The sequence below is a fragment of the Pezoporus flaviventris genome, unplaced genomic scaffold, assembly GCF_033815535.1.
Source record: "Pezoporus flaviventris isolate CSIRO_AGI_PZ_B2104156 unplaced genomic scaffold, CSIRO_AGI_Pfla_v1 ptg000007l, whole genome shotgun sequence".
NCBI classification, from domain to species: domain Eukaryota; kingdom Metazoa; phylum Chordata; class Aves; order Psittaciformes; family Psittacidae; genus Pezoporus; species Pezoporus flaviventris.
Genome location: NW_026892555.1, coordinates 51,746,022 through 51,771,650, shown reverse-complemented (window position 1 = coordinate 51,771,650; position 25,629 = coordinate 51,746,022). Strand labels below are relative to the sequence as shown.

The window sequence follows — 25,629 nt, the reverse complement described above, 5'->3', positions numbered from 1 at the left end:
GCCTCTATGGTTAAGCACACTATGATACATATATATTAAGGAATATAAAAAAAATTAAAAGGTCAGATCCAACATGATGCAGCTGGAGAATGATGCAAAGAAAAAATATTGGAAAATTAAGGACAAAATTATATGAAAGATCACTCATTTACATAGAACAGCCTGGGTGCTATTAGAAATGTGGCAATGAGTGAGGAAAATAGATCATCTACCATCTGCAGACAATTAAACGCAAAACTGCTGCTGCATAATATTTTGAAATATCCCTCTGCAACACTGAAATGCAGTGTTGATAATAGCTGCTAGAGTACTGTTGCTATTGGATTTAAAATATTATAATATCCTTTTCTCTCTAATAATTAATAAAAGCCTTCCAATATTGCAAAATTAGAACAATGATGTCTCCCTCGAGAACTGGATTCCTTGGAGGTAATCAAGATGTTTCTATCCAGACAGTGTAGTAAATCACATCAGGAAATATACCCTTAATATAAATCACAAACCACCACAAAGTTGATAGCAATAGACTTGGAGTAGTTTTGGAATGTTTTCAACTTTGTCTGCTGAGATTTTACAGTCATTTAGCTTGAAGAAAGAGTAGGTATATGAAAGCCATATTTCAAGCAAAATACAACCTTTATTACCACTGGTACAAAAAATATCTTCCTGATTTTTGTTTGTTTGTTTGTTTAATTATCTCATAAAATATAACGGGAATGGAAACCCTGCAGCTTCCACATATATACACCAAATAGTCACAGAGGTCCTAGAAGCCTTTCTCCATAGACAATTAAGATCAGAAGATTCCACAACACAAGAATATGCTGTCTGATCCTTCCCCTAGCAATGTTAGTGGCAAAGGTTCCCTCTGACTTCAGCAGAAGCAAGAAGAGAACTTTCAGCTCTACAAACCCCAATATTCTGATCCTAAATTACACTTACAATCATTGCAATCAGGATTTTTATATGATCTCTAAAAGAACACATTTAACAGAGGTTTCATTTGTAAAATTGTAATGGTCATAAACCAGGAGCATTTTACAAAATGTTACATACTTGATGGAATGAAAATGCATTATCTATTATCCAGCTACACATGCATTTGACTCAGTAGAGTTAGGATGTACTATTCTAACAAGAAGCCTGTCAATACAGTAACATGCTATCTGGCGCACTTTGGCTCTGATCCAACAACACAGTTTATTTTGTGCCAGCTGAGCACATACTTAACAGTAATCACATGCATTATTCCTGTTGGCATCAACTGGAGTGAAGTACATACTCAAGGATTCTGCTGGAACCAGGGCAAGAACACTCTGTATCTTTATATTACACTTACTTATTTATTTTTAGTTTAACAAAAAATATAGAAAAGCCACTGAATGGACACTGCAAAACTTGGAATAAAACAGAATCTCTATGACCTTCAGAAGCTCTCAAGGGCACCAACAACTTGTAGATAATCTGGAGTTGGGATAATTAAAGAGCTAGCAAGTGATACAGCCACACTCATATCAGGTTCTGAACTCCCATACTGGTCCTGAGAACAGACTGCAAACAGGCTAACCACACATCATTAATACAGACAACCAAGCTCAGCTGGCTCAGTTGAGCAGTCTGAAGGTTGCCTTAGGTCACCTGGATCCCATGAAGGGCTGCTGATACTTTGGCAGGATTCCTTGGTGCAATCCTTAAATTCCACAGAAAGGAAATTGCAGAAGCTTTTGAGAAACAAGCGCTTGGCTGCATTGTCATGTTCTGTTTTACAGGGCATACTTTATGGCACAGGTCTTTTATCCAGTAAAATACATATATTTCTACTTTAAGACAGAATAGTTGCAATTATGATGAGATTATCCTTTGAGCTCAAAATTAGGGACATAGCTGACTTGATTAGAACCTAAATTTCCCACATTCATATTAAATTCTAGAGTACATCTGCTAACTCCAGTGGCCTACACAAGGCTGCAGTTATTTTCAGGATCAGACCTTAATTTAAAAAAATGGTTGTACCAGTTTTATACATGAATGGCCTAAAGCACTCCCTTTTAGCTTTAAAACCCACCAAACTTGAACTTTTAAAGATGACAGATGCCCAGAATACAAAAATTTCAGTAATGTTATTAGTATATGAAAACTACATGTTGCACTGGAGAGCATTTGCAACCTTATTTGTAAGAAGCACAGTAATAAATAGGTGGACACCTCATTGAATATTGCTACTAAGCTGTTTGGGGGGGTGTCTACAAAAGAGGGAGCGTGAACAAGAGAGAACAATTCTCTCACACCTACAGAGGTCACCATTGTAGGTGTGGTGACTTCCGACCTGCAGACATTCAGCATTTTTGCTATTTTTTCTAGTGCGTATGTGGAAAGTCCAAAAGGGGCACAGAACTCTACTTTTCTCTCAAGTATCCGTTGTCTAAAGGAAAAAAAAAATCTGTACAGACAGCTATGATAATATCATATTGCAATATGCCATAGCCACCATTTTATTTTTTTTTAATATTAATGTAGTTTAAAATATAATACAGACATTCAGAGCTTTACAGAAGCCCCCCAGGAAAGTTTTGCAAGGGGGGACTATAAATGCCATAGAGGACACCTCTGGTTTCCAAGTCCTCAAAACAACCCCTCATATAATTTTACAGGCTTCATAAAGGTATTACAAAGTATTCAGAAACATGCTTTCAAAGCAGAAATGTATGGAGATCTGTTTAAAATAAAAGCTGCATTTCTCACATATCTATTGCCAAATGGGTGAGCTCAAAGTAGCTTGTTGCTATGGGAGCTATTCCGATCCATAAAGTTACCCTAGCTTCTCAAATGAGATAGTTAAGTTTTTCAGTCAGTCATGTAACTGAAATAGTTGAACATCTATTAGCGATTAGGAATGCAATACTTAAAATAATTTAAAACCCATTTGTCTAATCATCTACTATGATTTCTGAGGTAATGTGTCCCACTCATAGTACCACTGGATCTACCGGAAACAAACAAAGGATTCCACTTGAATCTGTAATTAGTCTCTCATCTATATTTTACTGGGTTTTAGTTTAGATATTTGAAAGTTTTCTATGGCTTAATAAGCAGTCAGTTAGTTAAATTAGAAGTAAAATTACTTCCTTTGGCTTGGAAAAACTACCAAACCAGGAGCCACTTCAAAGAACCATAAAAAAAAAGAATTTGTCACATTAGGGAGGATCAAGCCTTTCAACAGAGGCAACTGCATACTAAGATTTCTGTCAAGCAATGAGATTCTCATCCATCTGATTTAGATTTAGCAATGGCGGTGGAACTGTGAAGTCTACATATAAAGGAAATCATGCTGGCATCAGTTACATTAGGGATAGTCACTATGAGACATGCATGATCTCCCACAAGGAACAGTGGTACAGGGGTGAAGTAGTTTTTGCTTCCTATTCTTACTAGGTGCCCAGATCGCAGGGTGGTAGTACCTGTTCCTATTCACAACAGAACTTTCTTCCCTTTTCCTCTATTACAAACTCCAAATAATCATATAATCATACTACCCCATCACTTCTTTCTCAGGCTCTGTAGTTGCTACCAGCTAGATGTACTAAAAAAGTGACACTGCAAAGATAATCACTGACAGATCGTAGCCTCCAAAGTTCAATATAGCAGCAGCACGTTTATCTTTCCCTGTTTGCTGATCAAACCTACAGTTAGCACTGTCTCAGTTCCACAAACTTGTCTCACAAATGGTAGTATCTTGTGCTGACAGTTCGATAAACGGAGCTGTTCTGCACCATGAAAATGAAGAATATGATTTCTTCATTTTTCTTTTATAAAACAATTAAGATAATTGCTTATGAGTAAGGGGTAATTTTTCAGTACAGATGTATAAGCAGCTAATATGCACTCTGAAATTTGCAATTTTACAACTCTACTATATATAGAAAAGTCTAAAATATTTATTGTGAGATCATATAAAAACCCACAGGATATATTTTAAAAACCTTGTGTTCAAGTAGAAAACTAAAAGTGAGCAATAATTATTAAAAACAAACAAACAAACAAACTTCCCAAAGCTCAACAAGAGATGCAAATTAATCACTTAAAATTCTGTAATGGTTTCAGTGATGCCTTTTATGAAATAAACACTCCTGGAAGTTTGCAAAGACCGTGTGAAGGGAAGGTCAGCAAGCTGAAATACAAAATACATGACATAATATGAACATACCTTTTGTGGCTACCCTCACACAGTCGATTTTGGTTTCCTGTGTCAAATAAAGAGGAAAAAGGTCACATCATGTGTTTCTAAGAAAAGAAAGTAATCCACGATTCTATTCTTAAAAGTACTGATAGAATGTCAGAGGACTGTTTATTTAATGTGCCTCATTAGATATATAACTGCTTTTTATGCAATTTCAATGTGCTTTCATGCTATGGACAAACACTGCCTGGGTATGGTACGTAAACATTTCACTTGAGAATCCTCTAAGAATGAAACCTGTATAGTAGAATACGTGAAAGATATTCACAAGAGCACAAGCAAGACTTCAGCTTTTTTACTTTGGCAACACAATGACCTTGGGAGATCTTTCTTTTTCTTACAGATAGTACAGTTTAAGGCATCATGTTAGATAATTTTAGAAAGAAAAAATAATCAATGGTGTTTCACATTTCTGCACTGTGGAAGAGGGACCATTATGGTTTCTGGCAGAAGACATTTCCAGGCTGTCAGCACAGACAGCCAAAGCTTATCAAGAATTGAAAGGCTCTGGGTAGTCTGTTCAGGAAATGAAAAACAATTCTAGGAAGAATTAGTCTAATGAAACATGATCTGCAAAGCCCTTTTTACACACTTTTTATTTCAGTCCCATCCACTTATCTTCTTTCACTGTCTGAAGAAAGGGGTGAAAAAAGAGGTTTCTAATTCAGTCAGGGAACCAAATGAGAAAATGGGTGTTCAAGATGTTACAAACTAAGGTAATGGGACAGGATGCGCCAAAACAGATGTGCTAAAATTTACAATCAAGTCTGGCTTAAATTTCACAAAAGACACCACAACGCTCTTCTCTTCAAAGCAATAGAACAAAAGAGAAAAAGAAAGAAAAACAACCTAACAAACTCATTGGACAGCTTTTAAATACTAAGATAGAATGGTAGTGCACTACTTTGCTTATTCACTATTGACAAAATGTGCTGTCTTCCCCTCCTCCTTCCTGTAACTTCTAATCATTAAGCGATATTGCATTAGGAAAACTGTTATTTTTTTAAAATCAGTGTGTTAAATTTCATGGTTACTTCATTTTCTCATTAGCAACTAAAAAGGGTGTCTTAGTAGTTCATGCCAATCATCTGTTTACACACTGTGTAGAAAACCACACCTGTCATAAGACTTACCCCGTTGGCTCTGCTAGCAGCTTGAAAATAGATGCTGTAGCTTTTATGAGGAAGAAGAGGGGTGTTCCAGAAACCACTGTAGGTTTTGTTATCACCAATAGTAAAAGGCTGAGCAGCTTGTAAACCATTGGCTGGAAACTCTGCAGCAAAGTAGTACTGGGAATTCAAAAGTGAGGCATTCTGGAAATGAATGGGCACTGGGTAGCACTTCAGGATTTCGGTTGTCTTTTTGGTCCTCCGTGGGCGTTCTTCTTCAACAACTATTTGATAGACACTAAGAGTGTATAAAGGAACAAACAAAAGAAACACACAGGTTATTTTAAGACTTGGGCAGTCGACTCATTCTCATGCCAAATTAGCATACCGGTTTTTACGGAAAAAAAGAATAGTTAAAAGCAAAGGACACAGGAAGAAAATGTCATTCTGATATTTACGTATTTGTGGAATAGATTCATGCTTTCAAATAAATTAATTTTGTTTTGGAAAAACAAATCTAGCTACACACACCACAGCTTTTCATTCCAGCAAGTGCACAGAACACTTTCTTATTCTAACTATTGCACAGAAAAAAGCTTCCTGAATTAGTGCTAAAATGTGAATTATGTATTGTTTTGTTCACAGAAGTAAGTATAAAGCTATAGATTCCATTCTTTAACCTGCTTATCTTGTTTAAAGAAAATTGAGTTAGTAGTAAGACAAAAATGAAGAAATAAATTACAGAGAGACAGGGAAGAGTATTTGCTTAACTGTTGACACGATAATTACTTACAAAAGTACAGGTTTTTTAAATTTCAGTGGCATACTGATTGTTGCTGAGCAAGAATAAAACACTTTGATGGAAGTTATTCTCACTCAGCAAAGAACTTTTACACATTTGAAAGATAACCAAATTTTTAAGTGTTTCTGCATCCTGCAAAGCAGTTTTCACTTGCATTCTTTGCTAGACTGGGACCTAAAGGGAGCAGTCCATCCTTCTTCGTTGTAAAGGTCCTATGGACATTCAAGCAAGAACAAAGAAATTGTGATTTCTGCTGTATATGCAAACAGTGTAATCATTATACCCTTGCAGTTGCTGTAAAACCTGAGTCAGTGCTTTCAAATTTGTGAAGTGGGAAGTCCATGTCTCTAAAGAGGACTGGCTTGCAAGTTTATTGCTTCACTGGGGACCAGTGATTCTTAATCATTATTTGTCTCCTGGAATCTTGAAAAGCAAGTCAGTATAGGTAACTGATGTTAAAGTGTCAATGTGTCCACATTTTTGCACATCATCTACATCTAATAACAATTTATAATGTTTCAGGTTGATAATTCATAAAAAGCAGCATTCTCTGCATATGGTATGTTTCTTAAAGTTCAAATATGCACTGTCTCTGATATGTTGTTCCCACTCCATCGTATGTACATGATCATGTTTGCAGAAGGCTCTGCCCAAAGTACAGGGATGCGTGGCAGGGGCCCCTGCAGGTCTCAGTCTGGACCTAACAGGGCTTATTGGTTTAGTCATATCACTGCACAGCTATGGCTATTCCCCTTCCAAAGGCAAATCTGGTTTAGAAATAAAAGGGATGACTTTGTGCAGTCACCAGGTCGGCTCATAGCAAGCGAACTACACCTTCTGGGGCTCTTGTTAGACTCAAGCTGCTTTGAGCGCTGGCATACAGCTCTCTAGCTCTTGCACCCCCTGGAGCCTTACTGACTCAGTGCACAACCAGACTAACTGCTTCTAGATTCGAGCTGCCTTTGCATATGTAGATAATGCTGAGAGATTGAATAATGGCCTATCAGTGGAACTGCTCAAAGTCAGGTTGGATAGGGCTTTCAAAAACCTGGTCTAGTGAAAGATGTCCCTGCCCACAGCGGGTGTGTGTGTTTGCCTTGATTATCTTAAAAGGTCCCTTCCAACTGCAACCATTCTATGATCCTATGTTTCTATCACAGCATGATGCTAGGTCTGCATAGCCTTCATCGCTGAGTATCAGCAAGAGGCAAAAGAATGCCTGTTCTCTTGGTTATCTTACTGTTGTTTTTCTTTTTTACCAGGCCTACTGATCATGAGCAACAGACCCTGTTCACTATGTTCTTAAGATCTAGCATCTCCACTAGGAGATGTTGCACTTCCCGTGTTCACAAAAAATGCCCAGAAAGTTATCACTGAGAATGCTTAATACCTCTTCTGCCTGATTTAGACTTTCACTATGGTGGCAATTTAGCCTAAAGTTAAGACATTTGAATTTTAGTGTCTTCATGAAGATGTTTATACATCTGTAAACTCTTACTACAGTCACTTGAGACCTACTCAGCCCAGGCAACAGATCTTCAAGACCTGAACAGAGAGGGTCTATTTTGGGGTTCAATTCATTGCTTTCTAAGCTCCACTTGACTGTATTTAATAACTAAATACTCAGCTCACATGTAGACATCTGTAAGTGGCCTATGTAAATTTAGAAGCTTTAATCTATGCTGAACCCCAGGAAGAAATTCAACCATGTTTATGTTTGGTATAGCCAGGAAAACAAACAAATGTCTCTAGGGTCTACTTGAAGGCCACCGTCTGTACATTTTGCAGCTCTGTGAAACAAGGTCTACTCATCTAGCAGAAAGATTTTTATTAGTTGATTAATTCCACGCTGAGTAGTAAATGGTCAATATATGGCAACCTTTCTTTGATCCTGTGAGAACTGATCTGTAAAAACTAGCCCTGAAATAACTACATTAAAATCTTATTTTTGCTCTTCCAAATCCATGTTTGACACAATTTCAGCAGTTAATTTTCTAGCCCAAAACACAGTTGCTTAGAATTGGGATTCTGAGCTACTTTGAGGACAGCGTGTTGCCTCCTCCAACAACTAGTGAAACTACAATAAATACCATTTGCAAATTTAAAGGGAGTATTGGAAAAAAGTAGGGTGCAGTGTTAACATCTTGAAAGGTAATGAACCTGGATACACTTGCTAGTAGCACAGCAAACATAAAAATCCCTCAGTTTCACCGAAGTATGATGGAGAGTGAACTAAGTTGTTTGGCTGTCACCTTCAGGAGAGTACTGTTACTATTTTTTTGCAACAGGACCGAATATACGAGGGACCTCAGAACAGACAATGTATTTCACTGTGGGTTGAACTGAGGATTCTTTTACTTTTTCACTCAGTGATTAAACGTAAAGATTGTAGATACTTTAGAAACATTAAAATGCTACTTTTCCCCTGGGAAATTCACGTTAGTTATACTACATGCACTACTCCTTGTATATTGCATTTTAAATGCCTACCATCTATTCATCTTCAGATACATTAAAGAACGAACTAAGTTGACTGGGGCAATTTCAAACTCAAAATGTCTTTTCATCCTTACTCCACAAGCCAAATTAGATTTGCAAGCATCTAGACCTCAAATCTATTTGCTCTTTAATAATTTAAGCACTGGAAGGTCAAGCAGCTCTTTTCTGTTCCCCTCTATCAAAGTCCAAGTGCTAATGAAAAATAACTAAATCCTACCTGCTGCCCAGTTTCCACACACTGCTGTTTCTCTGATGTAAATTAACACATTATAAGTACCTGGGTCAATGGAAACCTGACAGAACTTTATATGTGATACGTTTTACATTTGTATAAATGAGATGATCTTCCTAATGAATCTTACAAAATTACCCCTATTACAATTATAATCCAAAAGCTTCCTCTAATTCTTACTATTAAATTTGCTTTCTTTAATACATAACAGCTGAATTGTCTACTCTGAAAAGAGTTCAGGCTTAGAGAATTGAGCTAGCACTGCACCAGGACTATATTACTCCTCTTAGGATTTTCTGCTTGCTTGAGGTTGTATTATTCCTTTTCCACACCTCTACATTTCAGAGAATAAATTCCTCCTATCTGTAATCCAAACAATAAAAGCTACACTACACTGAAAGGTGCCAAAAGCATTATTGGTAGAACTTAGATTGATCTTTCTGAAGGAAAGAAATGCAATTTAAGTTTAATTCATATTACACAGCTCTCCTGAAGAATTCCAATGCCCTGAAAATTTAACACAAAATCAACTTTTATGTAGACTGAAACTTACTTTGCATCAAGAAAGGAAGACATGGGAATTATTTTTAATATTCAAATTCAAATATTTCAAATTTGGGGATTAAAAAGATGCCTGGGGAAAAAAAATATGTAATTTTTAAGTTAATTTTTATTTTAACAATTCCAAACCAATTCCAAATCTAAATGATTGTGCAGAGATACAGACCTGAAAATAATGGCTGTAATTTTCATTAGAAATTAGACATACCAGCCTTCTCAGATATTTACTGAAATCAGATTGCTTAAATTAAAATAGCCAGTCAATGTCTGCTAAATATACCATTTTTTTTTCAGAGTGGAACAAGAGACATGAAAGAAGAAAGAAAACATGTTGACACAGTAATCAAAGATGCTAAGAATATTTTGCAAATGAACCAGACAGTTCAAACAATTCTAGAGACTTAAGTGTATATCTATTCTTAAGTACATGAACTGATGAGCTTCAGTAACCAGCTGAATCAAGACCCTAGTCCATATTACTGGAACACAGCAAATCAAATTTTAATTAATCAAAGTCTTATTCAAAGTGATAAAATAATTTTTCAATAAGGGCCTATTGGATACCAGCATGGACTCTCAGATTCCTAATTCAGAAGTTCTTAACATGAATGATCTAGGCATTTATTACATGAGACTTAAGAATTTATGATTATACCTCCACCAAAAGTAATTTTAAATCAAAAACAAAGGCAAAACAAGCTTGATTACTTCATTATTGAAATGTCAGTTTTATTTTTTCTCTCTTAAACAGTCTTGATGCTTCACTTAATGGAAGCGATAAAGAATTTTTTAAAAATTATTTTGTAAGGGAAAAATGGGCTAAAGACCTGAATCTAGACTAAGATTATCTGAATTCATTTACTAATCTTAATACAACTGTTGTGTGTGATTCTAGGCAAGTCAATTATTTTGTGCCACAGTTCTCCTGCTGTGAAATGAGAATAGGAAAGTTTCTTACTCCCTCTAGCCTGCTTCAACTGTTCAAAACTGAAACCTCTTCAATATCTGCTTTTTGAATTATCCTTGAAAAATTAACCTGAACATAGACTGCAAAGCTGTTAAACTGCACTAACAGTGTCCTGATCAGCTGTGTAAACTCTTGGGTTATCCTGGCTGACTGTTATGGTGACACTATGAAGATTAATTTCAAGTTTTCTGCTCATTCTAATAATACTGTTCTTAGTCTCATACTTTATTATAAACATATAAATCTGGTACTTATAGATCTGTTTCTGTATCTCGACTTGTCTGCTTGCTTTGTTTAAATGCTAAAACACCAAGAAATAGAATAACCCTGAATCTGCATAATGACCATTATTTCAGTTACTTATTCCTACAGCCCTAATTTGTCTATATGCTAGAATCAATTTACTGCAATCTTCTGATAAAATACTCACGTTCCAATAGAGGGTAAAATTAAGAGACCCCCAAACCACCTTGTTTTCCCAGTTTTATGTCCATTAATAACTTGATTGCCCAAATCCAGCAAACTATAGGGTCCTCACAATTTCACCAATAGTTGTGTAGACAGTGAAAGTCCTGTCATAGAATCACAGAATCAGCTAGGTTGGAAAAGATCTTTAAGATCATCATCATACTGCCATTTAATTGCGTTTTAAAAATATTTCATGCATGTTTTGAACACACAGATTCATACATCTTTGCTCATTGTATGTGATGTAACAAGTTTTATCTTTCTTTAAAAAAAGCTATTACAGAATCATAGAATAGTTAGGGTTGGAAAGGACCTTAAGATCATCTAGTTCCAACCCCCTGCCGTGGGTAGGTGTCGTGGTTTAAACCCAGTCAGGTAACTTGTTCACTCACTCCCAGTGAGTGGTGACGAGCTGACAACAATCGAGGTCCGTGTGTCCCCCCCCCACCGGGGTTCTCCCCTTCCCCACTCCCGGAGGAACGGGGAGGAGGATCGAAAAAGTGCAACTCCCAGGGGTTGAGACAAGAACAGTCCAGCAACCAATGTACACAAATCACCACCGCAACTATCAACTACAACAATGATAAGGGAAAATAACAAGGGAAGAGAATACGATACCACCGGCCAAGAAAACGAGTTCCACCCGGAAGCCCGTGTCCTTCCGGGTAACTCCCAGTTACCCCCACCCTGGGCATGACGTGCTGTGGTATGGAATACCTCCCTGGCTAGCCCGGGTCAGGCGCCACCGGTCTCTGCTTCCTCCCGGCTTCCCCTCCTCCCTGGCAGAGCATGAGCCTCACAAAGTCCTTGGTCAGGGTAAACATCACTTAGCAACAACTGAAAACATCGACTTCACCAACACTGTTCTCAGGCTGGAAGTCAAAACACTGCACTGCACCAGCTACCACAAAGGAAAAAAAAAACATGACTGCTGCTGCTGAACCCAGGACAGTAGGGACACCTCAAACTAAACCGTGTTACCCAAGGCTTTGTCCAACCCGGCCTTGAACACTGCCAGGGATGAAGCATTCACAGCTTCCTTGGGCAATCCATTCCAGTGCCTCACCACCCTCACAGTAAAGAACTTCCTCCTTCTATCCAGTCTAAACTTCCCCTGTTTAAGTTTTAACCCGTTACCCCTTGTCCTATCACTACAGTCCCTAAGGAACAATCCATTCCCAGAATCCCTACAGGCCCCCTTCAGATACTGGAAGGCTGCTATGAGGTCTCCACGCAGCCTTCTCTTCTCCAGGCTGAACAGCCCCAACTTCCTGAGCCTGTCTTCATACGGGAGGTGCTCCAGTCCCCTGATCATCCTCATGGCCCTTCTCTGGACTTGTTCCAACAGTTCCATGTCCTTTTTATGTTGAGGACACCAGAACTGCACACAATACTCCAGGTGAGGTCTCACGAGAGCAGAGGAGAGGGGCAGGATCACCTCCTTCAACCTGCTGATCACGCTCCTTTTGATGCAGCCCAGGATACAGTTGGCTTTCTGGGCTGCAAGCACACACTGAAGCCAGCACATGTTAAGTTTCTTATCAACCGACACCCCCAAGTCCTTCTCCACAGGGCTGCTCTGAATCTCTTCTCTGCCCAACCTGTAGCTGTGCCTGGGATTGCTCCAACCCAGGTGTAGGACCTTGCACTTGGCATGGTTAAACTTCATGAGGTTGGCATCAGCCCACCTCACAAGCATGTTGAGGTCCCTCTGGATGGCATTCCTTCCCTCCAGGGTATCAACCAAATCAGACAGCTTGGTGTCATCGGCAAACTTGCTGAGGGCGCACTCAATCCCACTGTCCATGTCAGTGACAAAGATGTTGAAGAAGGCCGGTCCCAACACCGATCCCTGAGGGATGCCACTCGTTACTGGTCTCCAGCTGGACATGGAGCCGTTGACCACAACTCTTTACATGCAGCCATCCAGCCAGTTCTTTATCCACCGAGTGGTCCATCCATCAAATTGATGTCTCTCCAATTTAGAGACAAGGATGTCATGTGGGACAGTGTTGAATGCTTTGCACAAGTCCAGGTAGATGACATCAACTGCTCTACCCCTGTCCATCAGCTCTGTAGCCCCATCATAGAAGGCCACCAGATTGGTCAGGCAGGATTTCCCCTTAGTGAAGCCATGCTGGCTGTCACCAAGCACCTTGTTGATTTTCATGTGCCTTAGCATGCCTTCCAGGAGAATCTGCTCCAAGATTTTGCCAGGCACAGAGGTGAGACTGACTGGTCTGTAATTCCCTGGGTCATCCATTTTCCCCTTCTTGAAAATGGGGCATATATTTCCCTTTTTCCAGTCGTCAGGAACTTCACCTGACTGCCATGATCTTTCAAATATGATGGACAGTGGTTTAGCAACTTCATTAGCCAGTCCTTCAGGACCCACGGATTTCATCAGGTCCCACGGACTTCTGTACATTCTGGTTCTTAAGATGGTCTCAAACCTCATCCTCTCCTACAGTGGGCCCAAGGTCTTCATTCTCGCAGTCCCTGCGTCTGCCTTCCAAGACTTGGGTGGTGCGGCCAGAGCCTTTGCCAGTGAAGACCGAGGCAAAGAACTCCTTAAGAACCTCAGCCTTCTCCAAATCCTGTGTAGCCAGATCTTCTCACAGCTTCCTGAGGAGGCCTACGTTGTCCCTAGTCTGCCTTTTATTTGCTGCATACCTATGGAATCCCTTCCTGTTATCCTTAATATCCCTAGCCAAGTTTAATTCCTACTGGGCCTTAGCTTTCCTAACCTGGTCCATAGCTTTCCAGACAATGTCCCTGCACTCTTCCCATGCCACCTGTCCTTACTTCCACCTTTTATTAGCCTCTTTTTTTCCTTTGAATTTTCCTCAGCAGCTCCTTATCCATCCAAGGAGGTCTCCTGGCCCTCCTGCTGCACTTCCTCATAGTCGGGACACAACACTCCTGAGATTGCAGTAGGTGATCCTTGAATATCATCCAACAGTCTTGGCCCCCCCTGCCCTCTAGGGCTGTATCCCATGGAACCTTACTAAGCAGGTTCCTGAAGAGGCCAAAGTCTGCTCTCTTGAACTCCAGGGCAGGATCTCAAATTCGAGCATCTCATGATCGCTGCATCCAAGGCTGCCCTGGAGCGTCACATTTCCAACAAGCCCTTCCCTGTTGGTGAGCACGAGGTCAAGCACGGCACCTCTCCTTGTCGGCTCCTCTATTACTTGCAGAAGGAAGTTGTCTTCTGCACAATCGAGGAACCTCCTGGATTGCTTGTGCCGGGCCGTACCGTCCTTCCAACGGATGTCAGGGTGGTTGAAGTCTCCCATGAGAACAAGGCCCTGCAAGCGTGAGGCTTTTCCTATCTGTCTATGGAGTGCTTCATCCGCAGGTTCTCCTTGATCAGCGGTCTGTAACAGATCCCCACAGTAATGTCCCCCATCGCTGTTCTCCCTTTAACCCTGACCCACAAACTCTCTGTGGACTGCTCACCTGTCCCCAGACAGAGTTCCGTACTCTCCAGCCTATCCCTAACATAAAGGGCAACTCCCCCTCCCCACCTGCCAGGCCTGTCTTTTCTAAAGAGCCTGTAACCTTCCATTCCAACACTCCAGTTGTAGGAGCCATCCCACCATGTTTCTGTGATGCCTATTATATCATACCCCTGTAGACGTGCACACATCTCCAATTCCTCTTGTTTGTTCCCCATGCTACGGGCATTTGTATAGAGGCATCCGAGCCAGGCTCCAACTGAAGCCGGCTCATTGGCTGGAGCAGCTGGGATATCTCTACATTGCTCCGAGCATTTATTATAGGTGCTGGCAGCTGACTGTGTTGGGATGGAATGATGCCCCCTCTCCCAACACATCTAGTTTAAAGCCTCCTTGACCAGCCTGGCAAGCCTCCTACCAAAACTGCTCTTTCCCTTCATCATCATCAGACCAGCTCCACCAGCCCCCACTAAACCTGGCCTACAAACTTAGGTCCCACATTCAAGGCACCCAAACCCCTGAGTATGACACCACTCTTTTAACCAGTTATTAACCTGGCTAATCCTCCTAGCTTTTTTTAGGTCCTCCCCTGCACCCTGGAGAATTGACGAAAAGACTACGTGAGCTCCAGAGCCCCTAACCACCTCCCCCAGGGCTCTGTAGTCCTTCTTTATGTTCCCCAGGCTACTACTATCTATATCACTAGCCCCCACATGGATCACTAGAAGTGGATAGTAGTCCATGGGACTTACTAGAGAAGGCAGCCCCTCTGCAACATCCCTGATCCGTGCCCCTGGTAGGCAACACACCTCCCTTGAGACGGGGTCTGGCCGGCAGACAAGTGCTTCTGTCCCTTTCAAAGTAGAGTCCCCTACTACTACGACCCGCTGCTTTTTCCCAGCAGCACCAGTAGAGATCTTCTTTACCAGGGCATCAGCTGTTTGTTTCTGGTGTGAGGATGTTTCCTCATCAGCCCCGTGTAGAACTGCAGGGCAGTTCTGAGTGGGGACAACAGATTTAGGAGGAAACCTTATGCTTTTAATTGTCCTCTTCCTTCTTTTTGCGTTGGTTTTTTTTGTTACTATTTCCCAGCTTCCCAGATTAACAGCCTCCTTCTTTTCTCCATGAACTACAGCAGATGCTTGAGGCCCCTGCACAGTTTGGGCCGGGAGCAAGCATTCCTGCTTCCTCTCAGGTTCCCTGACATCTCGCAGTCTATTAACAGCATCCCGCAGCTCAGCCCCTGCTGCAAGAGGACCTCCACCAGGGAGCACCGAGTGCAGCCCTGCCCATTGTGCACCATTCCCTCACGAGACCAGTGCAGGCACTCTCTACACCCTGAGCTCTGCACTGCAGGCTTTTATCCAGTCAGGGCTGGTGCTGCTCCTCCTGGCACCCCCCCCCCCCCCCCCCCGCCCCGTGAGTCGGCTGCTCTCGTCTCCTGGGCAGGTCCTGTCGATGACTTGATGCTCCCTCGGTGGCTCTCGTCGCTCCGAGTTGAGGCTCCTGGACCCTGATCTCCCCCTCGCTCCGGTGTTGAAGGCGTCCTCTCTCGAGCTACTCACCTCAGCAATGGACAATTTTTTAATCTAATCTTCAACATAACTTCCTCTTCATCTCTTCATGTCATTAGTTGTCTCTGATGTGTTCATAACACATCTATCTATACGGATTAAAATTGACTATTTTGATCTATTTTTTCCTGCCCTTATACTGCACTATATTCTTGTAATTAATCTATAACTTATGATTTTATAGTACTGGGAATAATATGTAAACCATATCATGAAATGGAAGAGGGAAATTACTTTTTAAAGGACAGGAATTAATAATCTACAGCTAGCAGGCAAACAGAAGAAGGCTACAAGAAATTGACACTAACTCGCCTCCTACTGAGCAAGAGTCTGTATACTTACTATAGGTGGCATTAAAAGAATGCGAGAATGATAATGGCAGATTTATCAGGTGTCTCACCATCATAGGCTTTGCCACTACTTCTGGAGTTGTGGCAAAACATAATATATACTGAACAAAATACACTCCATGTGCAGTCATTTTCAGTACAGATGTGAAGCCAGAGAGCCCTGCATGAACATAAGATTCAGATATAAAAATGCAGAACTTATAGTAAACAAAACCAGACCAAACCAACCCTCCAAATTAAGACTGCTGTACCAATGCCAGCAATGAGGCAAGCGTTGTTAAAGTAATATACTAAGATCTAATTTATAACCGGGAAAAAAGAAGTAGGCAACATTACAAATAATAGTGGCAACACAGAAGCAGTCAGGATTCTTGCATTTAAGTGCTTCACATGCCAGCATTAAAGGTGTATTGCCTTTTCTTTTTGTGAGTAAAGGGTTTTAAAATCCTGTAACGTTCTGTTTGCATCTTTACTTGAAGTCAGGAGGTTTTATGCAAACCAAAGCTCCACAGTCTAGCAGATTTCTATGTCTGTAGGACAGTTGGTGCTTCCAAAGTGTAAGAAAGGGACTAGGAAGTCCCTTTGTGAAAACAAAAATACTTTGTGCTGGTAGCTTGTTGAAACTTGAATGGAGTGATTCTTTCATACCTGGCTTTATTTACTGGCTTTGCAAGTCAAGAGATAAGTCTGGTTAGATCCTCCAAGGCATGGTCTGTCTTTGTTCTTGGGAAAAACTATTACTGGCACTTGAAATTTTCAGCCCGTGGGAAAAATCATATTGGAGAAAGACACAAATCTTTCTGAATCAGACCTGAAGTGAACATGAGAGGGTCAAATATTATACAGCACCTCCACTGTCATGCAAGGGCCCCTATTTCTCAATTAAATCAAAGCAGAAATTCCTAAACAGCTGTAAAGGAGGAGATAAGACAGCTTAGGTTCAGCCCCTTGAGATACTGCCAAATGTAAACTCTCAGGTGTCCTAATAGGCTTTATCTTCACAGAACCAAGTCCATTGGGGAACAGTTTCTTGTTTTTAATGTAAAACTCCTAAGCTGCTTTGTGACTGCCCAACTCTTTTGTATGGACAGTCTCCAAGACTTAAAAGTCAGTGTTTACAAAAGGGATTTTCTGGCAAAAATGCATCCAATCAAAGCTCTCCTTAGCACTCCTTTATATAGGAAATCCTGACGGTTCTCATATGGGGAGCATTATGTCACTGGAAGTTAAACATATTTTGCCTGATCTTTCCTCCAAGGACAGTCACCAGGGAAGGATATGACAATGAATTCAGTTCCCTCAAGGGGGAAACACTTACTACACAACATCATAATTGCAGAGGAGTCAGGTGAGCTCTGAAAGTGGTAAAGCAATGGCCACCATAAGTTCATCATGGATTTAAATATTTTTTTTCCAAACACAGAAGAACGGATAAGTTCCTCTTTTACAAGTCTGAACAAGGATTTAAGGGAGACATCAGAGTCTGGGCTCCAAAAATTCTTACAAGAAAAACTGCAAGAAAGGAAAAGGAGACAATGAGGCACACTTCTTCCACCTTCCATTGGCAAGATGGGTGTCACTTAGTCCTGATGACACAGTGTATTTAATTTTTTGCCTTATTACTTGGTATACAGGTTCACTGGTTTAGAGAATCTAAGCCCAGGGACAGAGAATGTCCAGCAGATCTTCAGGCTTGTCATTGCAGGAAACCATGTACCATTCATGAAATGTTTCTGCCTTTGTATTCAATTATCATAAATGATGACTCAAAATATAACTTTGTTCTGTTAGTAAACAAATCAGACAGAGAATAAGGGAGGAATAAAAAAATCTTTTAAGGATTTCAGTTTGTAATATTTTTGCTTTAGCAGGATAATAAAAGATTATCAACATGTAAGAGGCAGTAGATAATCTGTATTCTGTTTTACAACATTCAGTGTGCTGCTGGACTGCAGTTTTAACTTTGCCCCATCCATCCTTTGCAAAAATCAATAAATTCAATACACATGCTAATCTAGCCTTATTCAAAGCAAGTATTAGTTTACTGCTGAAACAGCATGGTAAAATTGATAAGAACTACTTGATTAACATGTTTGTAAGTGATGGTTAGACATAAAGCCAACGACTGTGGCGCAAGAGACTGCTCTGCTATTAACTGAGGTTTGCTGACTGGCAATGGAGTTAAAATTGTTCTCTTAACCCTCCCAACCCCCAAATCCTTGATAAATACTGATGGGTTGTTTTTTTTTTGTTTGTTTATTTGGTTATTTTTGTTTGTTTGTTGTTTTGTTTTTGTTTTGTTTGTTTTTTTTTGTTTTTCTCCCTGGCTATACAGCCCCACACGGTTAATTATTCCTAATTATTTAAATAGTGATGCCCCAGAACGCTTGGGACTGATACTATCATACTGGTATGCAAGTGTAAGAGACTGTCAGAAACAGTACAAACAGGAAGAAAAGGACACAACTATGTCTCAACATACTTTTCTACACCTGAAATTCCTTAATCTTGAAATACAGTTTCCCCACGCCCATTCTTCAAGGGACTGACTACATTCTGTACTGATACAATCACTTCGATGAGGCACAATGTATTAGCAGCTCCATAATACAAAATAACCACATAATTCTTCCCTTTTTTTATAAAGATAAGCATATATGTCCTTTTGTCATTTTGAAGATAAAGTTTTTCATTATTATTTCTTCTACTGGAAAAAAAAACGCACCAGCTCTAAAATATTGAAGGCTACAAAATTCTATGATCAGAAACATACTTCTTCTGAACCACTTAACAACCTCTCTGTGGCTTGTGTTTTCCATACTTAATATGGATTTATGCATTTGGCTTCTTTCTCTGCAAACTCACAAATGCCAAGAAAATATATAGTTTCTGTACAAATTCTGTAGTCTTGCACAGAATTAAGTGAATGTAATAAAATTTAACCTATTTATAATGGTACTGTTTCACACTGACTTCTACATCATTTTCTACAGGTGCAATTACTATAAGGCAAGAGAAAATTTGGCTATTTAGAATTAAGAGACTGTAAGGAGACATTTAAATAGTTTTAATGTGTAGGTAAGTAAATGTGTATGTAAAAAAAGAAATAAAAACAGAGAAAAAAAACCCAGATAAAAATATTGAAATATTTAATACAAAGGACTACACAGGTAGGAATACAGAGAAGGAGAGAAGAAGAAAATAACAGGAAAATAAAAGAACAGAAAATAGATTGGAAACAGGTTGAGATGTATCTTTATCTTTGATAAGCAGGTAAAATAAAAATGGAATTCTGTCAAATACAGATATACTTTAAATAAAACATTTTTTTTAACAGCTTACAGTCAGCTACTTTTTTATGAATTACATGAAATATGTTTTTAAAGGTGTTTGACTTCATAATTATATTATGAAACACCTTTTACAAAGGTACACATTAATAAAATTACTAGATTTCTTATTTTAGTTATGAAATCATACATACTCTCATAAGATTCAGGGGGTTGTTTATTCAAGAATGACTGCTACAAGATCTCTTTACACTCATGTTGATCTACTATTTTTTTTAATTGTTCTATAAACTGATACTTGGCTGCTCCCATAAATAACTCCGGTATACCAATCTGGTAGCCTTTCTAATAGGTATGTCACCATTATATTTTTGGCAAACATAAAACTTCTTTGCTGATATCTCTTCAACATATATGTGATAAGAGCATCCCATTATACATTGATTCAGTACCGGGTTCTTTAAATGCCACTTGGAACAGAAGATGCTTCAAAGCCTTATAAATAGACTAAGATGGTACGAGTTTTACAGTAAGAAGTTGAGAATGCATGCCCAAGAACATGCCATAGTCTTATCTATATTCCACACGCTGCCTGTGATACCCAGCTCCCACCCTCAATATGCTAAGCTCCTTTTAGTATCTCCCAAATATTGGCTGGAAAAGAGGCAACACATGCTGTGGCTGCTTCTGAGCTACATACGGGTTTGATGGTATGTGAATTGTAGCTCTCTACTGACGGACCAAATGAAATGAACTAACTAGTTCATACCGTAACACAGCCTATCCTTCATCAGATGCTAATCTGCTAATGTCAGTCTTCCCTCTGTATCCGGAGATTCCAAAGTGTGGGAGAAACTTACTATTCATGCAACTTTTAATTTATTTCATACGTGTCTGAAAGCTTCTGAGAGGTCCAAATTTAATGCGGGAAGAAAGGAACATACAGACAGGTGAACAACATGATAAATAAGATTCGTTGTTTTTTGGTTTTTTTTTTAAACCAAGATAAAGTCAGGTATAAACTTTAACTTAGTTATGTTCCAGAAAGTTTCTTATCTTCGATATGTTACATAGCACACACAAGCCAAGGAGTACTTCTTTTCTTCATTTTACCAGTGAACAAGTTTTTATTCCTACTGAGTATAAGGGCTCAGTCCCTCTAGACACCAGACACTATTGATCTCACTCCACAAGTCTTTATGCTCTTAATTTACAGCCCAAGCAGCAGTATCACTCACTTAAGTGATGCTGGTCTAAACTGAACTAACCTGAGGCTTCAGGTTCTCCAGGGCTTTTAGACTGACTTCACTACAGAGCAATATAAAATAGTGATGCATTCTACTTCTTCTGTAGTCTGCTCACAACACGGCTTTAAGATAAGTGGAAACCAGGAGCAGATTGTGAGGATAATTCCACAAAACATTCCACAAAGTCACTATTCTGAGATCTTCTGGTGGGCATCACAGAATCACAGAATGGTTTGTGTTGGAAGGGACCTTAAAGGTCATCCAGTTCCAACCACCCTGATGTAGGCAGGACTTTCCACTAGGCTAGGTTGCATCATGGAAGAGGTAAGTAAAAAAGTTTCCCTCCAGACAGTTAGCTATACATACAGCTGCTTATTATGACAGTCCTCACCACTGCCAACTTTTTCAGAACCATACATGGATACATTCTTCTCTTTTTCTTTAGAGGAAAATGCTATTTTCATTTACTTTAATTTTAGAGATAAGAATGGAGATGGCGTGATATGTTGATTTGCAGAACACTGCATAAATTGTCCCTACATGCACCAGAAATAAAAGAATATTCCCATCTGCATTGAGTTCCAGTGCTGTATCTTCCAGACCATACTTCCTACCACAGTAAGACTAAGGCTTTCAGTAACTGGAAACACTGTAATTCCTCTCCTGGCCATCTGAAAAGGCTTAGCTCTTCTTCATCTCTATAACCCACTTAAGATGGGTCACTCATTATCTGGGTGACTTTGCTTTGTACAAACAATAAAAATAATTTTAAGAAATGTTGCAGAGATACATTTCAAGAGGCTATTTCTGTTGATATCAAAGAATGAACAAACCGTTTCAAGTAAAAACCTTCTTCTACACCATCCTGATGGTGACCTCTGTCTTGAGTATTTTTTTTTTCATCAATCGCCTGTTCCAAGCAGGGGTGGGAAAGAGGAGCAGGGTGAGAGGGATGCAAGGGAAAAGAGGGACAGCCACAGAGGGAGAGCCAGAGGGAGATTTCTGTAAAATTGTGCAGGGAATAGGAATGCCAGTTAGTCCCAAATTATGTGTGATGTTTTTATAACAAAAACCACTGATCATCAGTTACATAGGTTTAGCAAATATTTCTCTCCAATCTTGTTTACAGTTATTTACATGGTAAGATTGCCTCCATTTTTCAAAACTTGTATTAAACCCACCTTCTTTCCATCAGAATAGTTTAAAGTAACAAAGACCCCCTCAGTATGCAGTGCAGTGAAAGGAAGGCATTTTGGCTTACTCCAGTTTAAGGAACAAATAGTGTATCAACTTCAATGCTCAGAGTTTTACATCTGTCATGCTGTGGAGCTGTTCTTGCTTACAAAGCTCAGAAAACAGTGTGTAACTCTCTCTTAGCACAAAAAGGGTATGACGTTAACAGTTCTTGCTCATAAAGTATAATAATGAAAACAGATAATAGCTGGTCTTGCACAGACAATTTTTGTTAGGTGCCATATGTTTGCTATAATAACACACTGTTGAATATTTCATTCTTGTAAGTTTAATTTCTCTTTGTCCTGGTGTGATAAAGATAAGATCAGTCCTAAACTGCTTTCAAATATTAGCCGGGTACCATGAATGTATTTTGTATTCTCTCAACCATAACTCATTACATGGAACTTGCCTGGCATCACAAAGTCACTATCACTTTTGTGTGTGCACGTGCATGTGGGAGTGCGCATGTGGCTCAATACCCGGCTGCTCAGTTATTCAGTGACAAAATCTGATATAATAAAATATTAATTACATCTGAAAGGTTGGGTGAGAAATATGAACTCAATTACAGGCCCATCTTGTGAACAAAGGGCACGGTGAAAAAATCCTTTAGTTATAGAGGTTTGGGATAATAAAAGAACAACCAGAACATTAAACTAAAGCTCCCTAAAAGGCCACCTGTTATTAATCTTCACATCAGGCATAGAATTTCAAGTAAATTAGGTCAAGATGAAAGATTTTTGCTGATGATATTTTTGACTTAACTAATTTAAAGATTTCTTTATCTGAGCATTTTTTTTTCTTTGATGTCATTGCGATTCAGTAATTAGAAATTTGTAACAAGGACACAGCGCTTATAATGAAAGGTTAGATATCACACACAGTATGCAAAATGATCACCTTATTTGGTATAAAAAATCAGTAAGAACTAGCAGCTGATTCTAAAAGTGTTCGTTTCAGTCAGATTGGCAGTTTCTCAGCACCAAACTATAGCAGATGTGGTCCTACCATCTTAGGAAGCCAAGGCTTTTTTTAAACAAAATACCAGCAATGAAATATAAATAATTTTAAGACTTCTTAATGAATACATTTCTCTTCATGTGCTCAATTTACCTGAGTGTAAGGTCAAGTGAATTACCAAAAACTTAATAGAACAAGACCAGATTGGGAAAAATTACAACTGTAAATTAGCCCAAAGTAAATAATATGACCTTGAAATCCTATGTGTAGTAGTGAATCATAAGAACTGAGCAATCTTATCTATTATTGCAGGCTAAAATGTGCCATTATATCATAAAATAAGATTTTCATTGTCTGAAGAACTGTGTTTTTTATTAAAAGTATTTTCTATTTCAACAAAATTTGCTCAGACCATGGCAACATATTTTGGTACCAAGCCAGAAAACATACTTTCAATGAATTTACATTTATGACATTTGGAACAATCCAAAGACCATTTCAAAGCTTCTTAATCAGCTTTATGTTCTTTGCTTAATTTCTTTTTAAAAGGAACAGGAAAAAAAAAAGCTAAGTTCATAAATACAAGATAAGAATATCTTGGTACAGCAAGCGAGGTACTTTTATAAGCCAATATTACACCATTTAACTCACAAGTTTTCAGGTTGCCAAAGCCAATTTATAAAACAACTAGAAAAAATGAAAAAAGGAGTAAAGGCTTGTCACAGATTAAAAGAAATCAAAGAAAGCAAAACTGTCTAAAATAATTTAGTCCAAAAAAGAATGAAGTTAGGGGGATCTGAAGCAAATATTCAAAACTAAAAGCAATGGCAGAGCTGATTGATCCTTTCCTTTCAATGTGTCACAGAGAAAGAAAGTATTGATGCACAATGGCACTGACGTACAGATCGACAAGGACGAAACAAAAGGAAATTCCAAAATTCTGAACACAAGCGAACCAATATGCAACAACACGTGAGATCACACAGCCCATCCTATCAGAATCAGTAGTAGCCTTTCTGAAAATGTAAGCCTGTCTCTGACATTCAAAGAAAGCTCATTACTGCATGCAAATTGTAGCTCTGCTTCTGACTAGAACGGAAAGATTGATTACAACACACTGCCAGCTCCACCAAAGTCATTGGCAGTAGCTGAACCATTAGATTCCACCTGGTTCCTTCCTGCTATGTAAGCCAGGGTGCAAGGAAGAAACAAACTAATTATTTTTCTTACTACAGACATGACACAATGCTATCACCCAGTCTTCACAAAGTAGGTAGAGAACAGATCTGGCAAGGTTGAAATGACCGGCTCACTTGGAATCTCAAGAAAGCAAGAAGGCAGGCTCCCACCTAACTGGGACACTCCTAGCTCTTTAAATTTACAGGGGCTGTGTGTGTCATGTCATCTCCACTAAACAATTTTGAGAATCAAGTATTTTTTTTAAGAAATACTATACTATGTTGTTATCATTCTACAATGTTCAGACTTGCTGGATATAATATGATAAAATACTGTACTGGAATTAAAAGGAATGGAGTAACTGAAAAAGAGGCAAAATGCAAAAGCCTGCCTGCAGGATTTCTACTTTTAAAGAAATCCAGGGCCACCTGCAGACGCCAGGTCTCTTCCTCAGTGGCACTGAAGATCAGTAGCTGCACAAAAATGGAGTATAAGAATAATGAAAAAAAATACTTTGAGAAATAATGTGTTTTTCTTAAAGAATAGAAAGATGACAAGATACACTATTGCTCATTCTCCTGTATTCAATTCCCAATTTATGTTTATTATATGAGATGCTGCATCCTGGGACAGTGGTTTACATTCTGTTCTCTGCAAATTCGTAGAGATACAGTCTGCAAAGGTAAGAAAAACAAACCTACAGCTTATATATTTAAAATCACAACAAAATTCGAAACAAATTAGAAACAAATCACTTCCACTGAGAAAAACTTATTACAAGTAAGCAATATTCTACTGCAATACTTTCTAATAAACCATACACTCCTGCAGTGCTGTGCCCTGCCTGTGACTGTGCCCTGGAGAGTGTCCGTGAGGTGTGGACACTACGCAAATGCAACAACGTTCACGTGTGTAACCATGGCAAGTTGCACTGCTCATATTTATGAATTCAAAATAATATACACATGCAAATTGATCAAGGAAATTGTATATTACATAGAAATGAAGAAGTAGCATGTAGAACAGGCGATTGGCTAATGGATTAATGACAATATTAACACTAAAATAAAGAGAACTTTCCATATTCTACAAAGCTGTGCACTGGAAACTCACTACTGAATTGGGCTGGGGACTTAAACAAAAAGATGTATTAAAATGAGCAATTTGTAAGTAGAGGAAGAATGTTTATTTTCTCCCTTTTTCAATGATGCTCTGCAACCTGCTGGTTTGCATGCAGCACAGAAAGAAAAATATTTGCTGAGGAAGCTGAATGAATACACAAGCCAATTTCAACAGGTTTTGGATTCAAAGCTTGAAAACTGTTTACTGCTCATTAAAGCACTCACAGAGGATATGAAGTTTTTAATCTATTCAGCTAAGGGATACAACATGGAGCACAGAGAGACTAGCTCCAGCAGATCCCCTGCGGTGGTTTAAGATGTTGTCTCATTTGTCCATTT

At 39.1% G+C, this 25,629-nt stretch overlaps 1 protein-coding gene across 12 annotated transcripts in view; it reads right to left on the bottom strand.

The window, feature by feature from the left end:
• The window catches only part of PTPRM (protein tyrosine phosphatase receptor type M), a 472,285-nt gene that overhangs the window by 176,344 nt on the left and 270,312 nt on the right, over window positions 1-25,629 (bottom strand). For all 12 annotated transcript variants that reach the window (XM_061448768.1, XM_061448769.1, XM_061448772.1 and 9 more), the window contains 2 exons: window positions 5,371-5,644; window positions 4,205-4,241 (listed from right to left, as the gene is read on the bottom strand). In XM_061448768.1, the coding sequence (XP_061304752.1) occupies window positions 4,205-4,241; window positions 5,371-5,644 (311 nt within the window). The remainder of the gene's footprint in view (window positions 1-4,204; window positions 4,242-5,370; window positions 5,645-25,629) is intronic.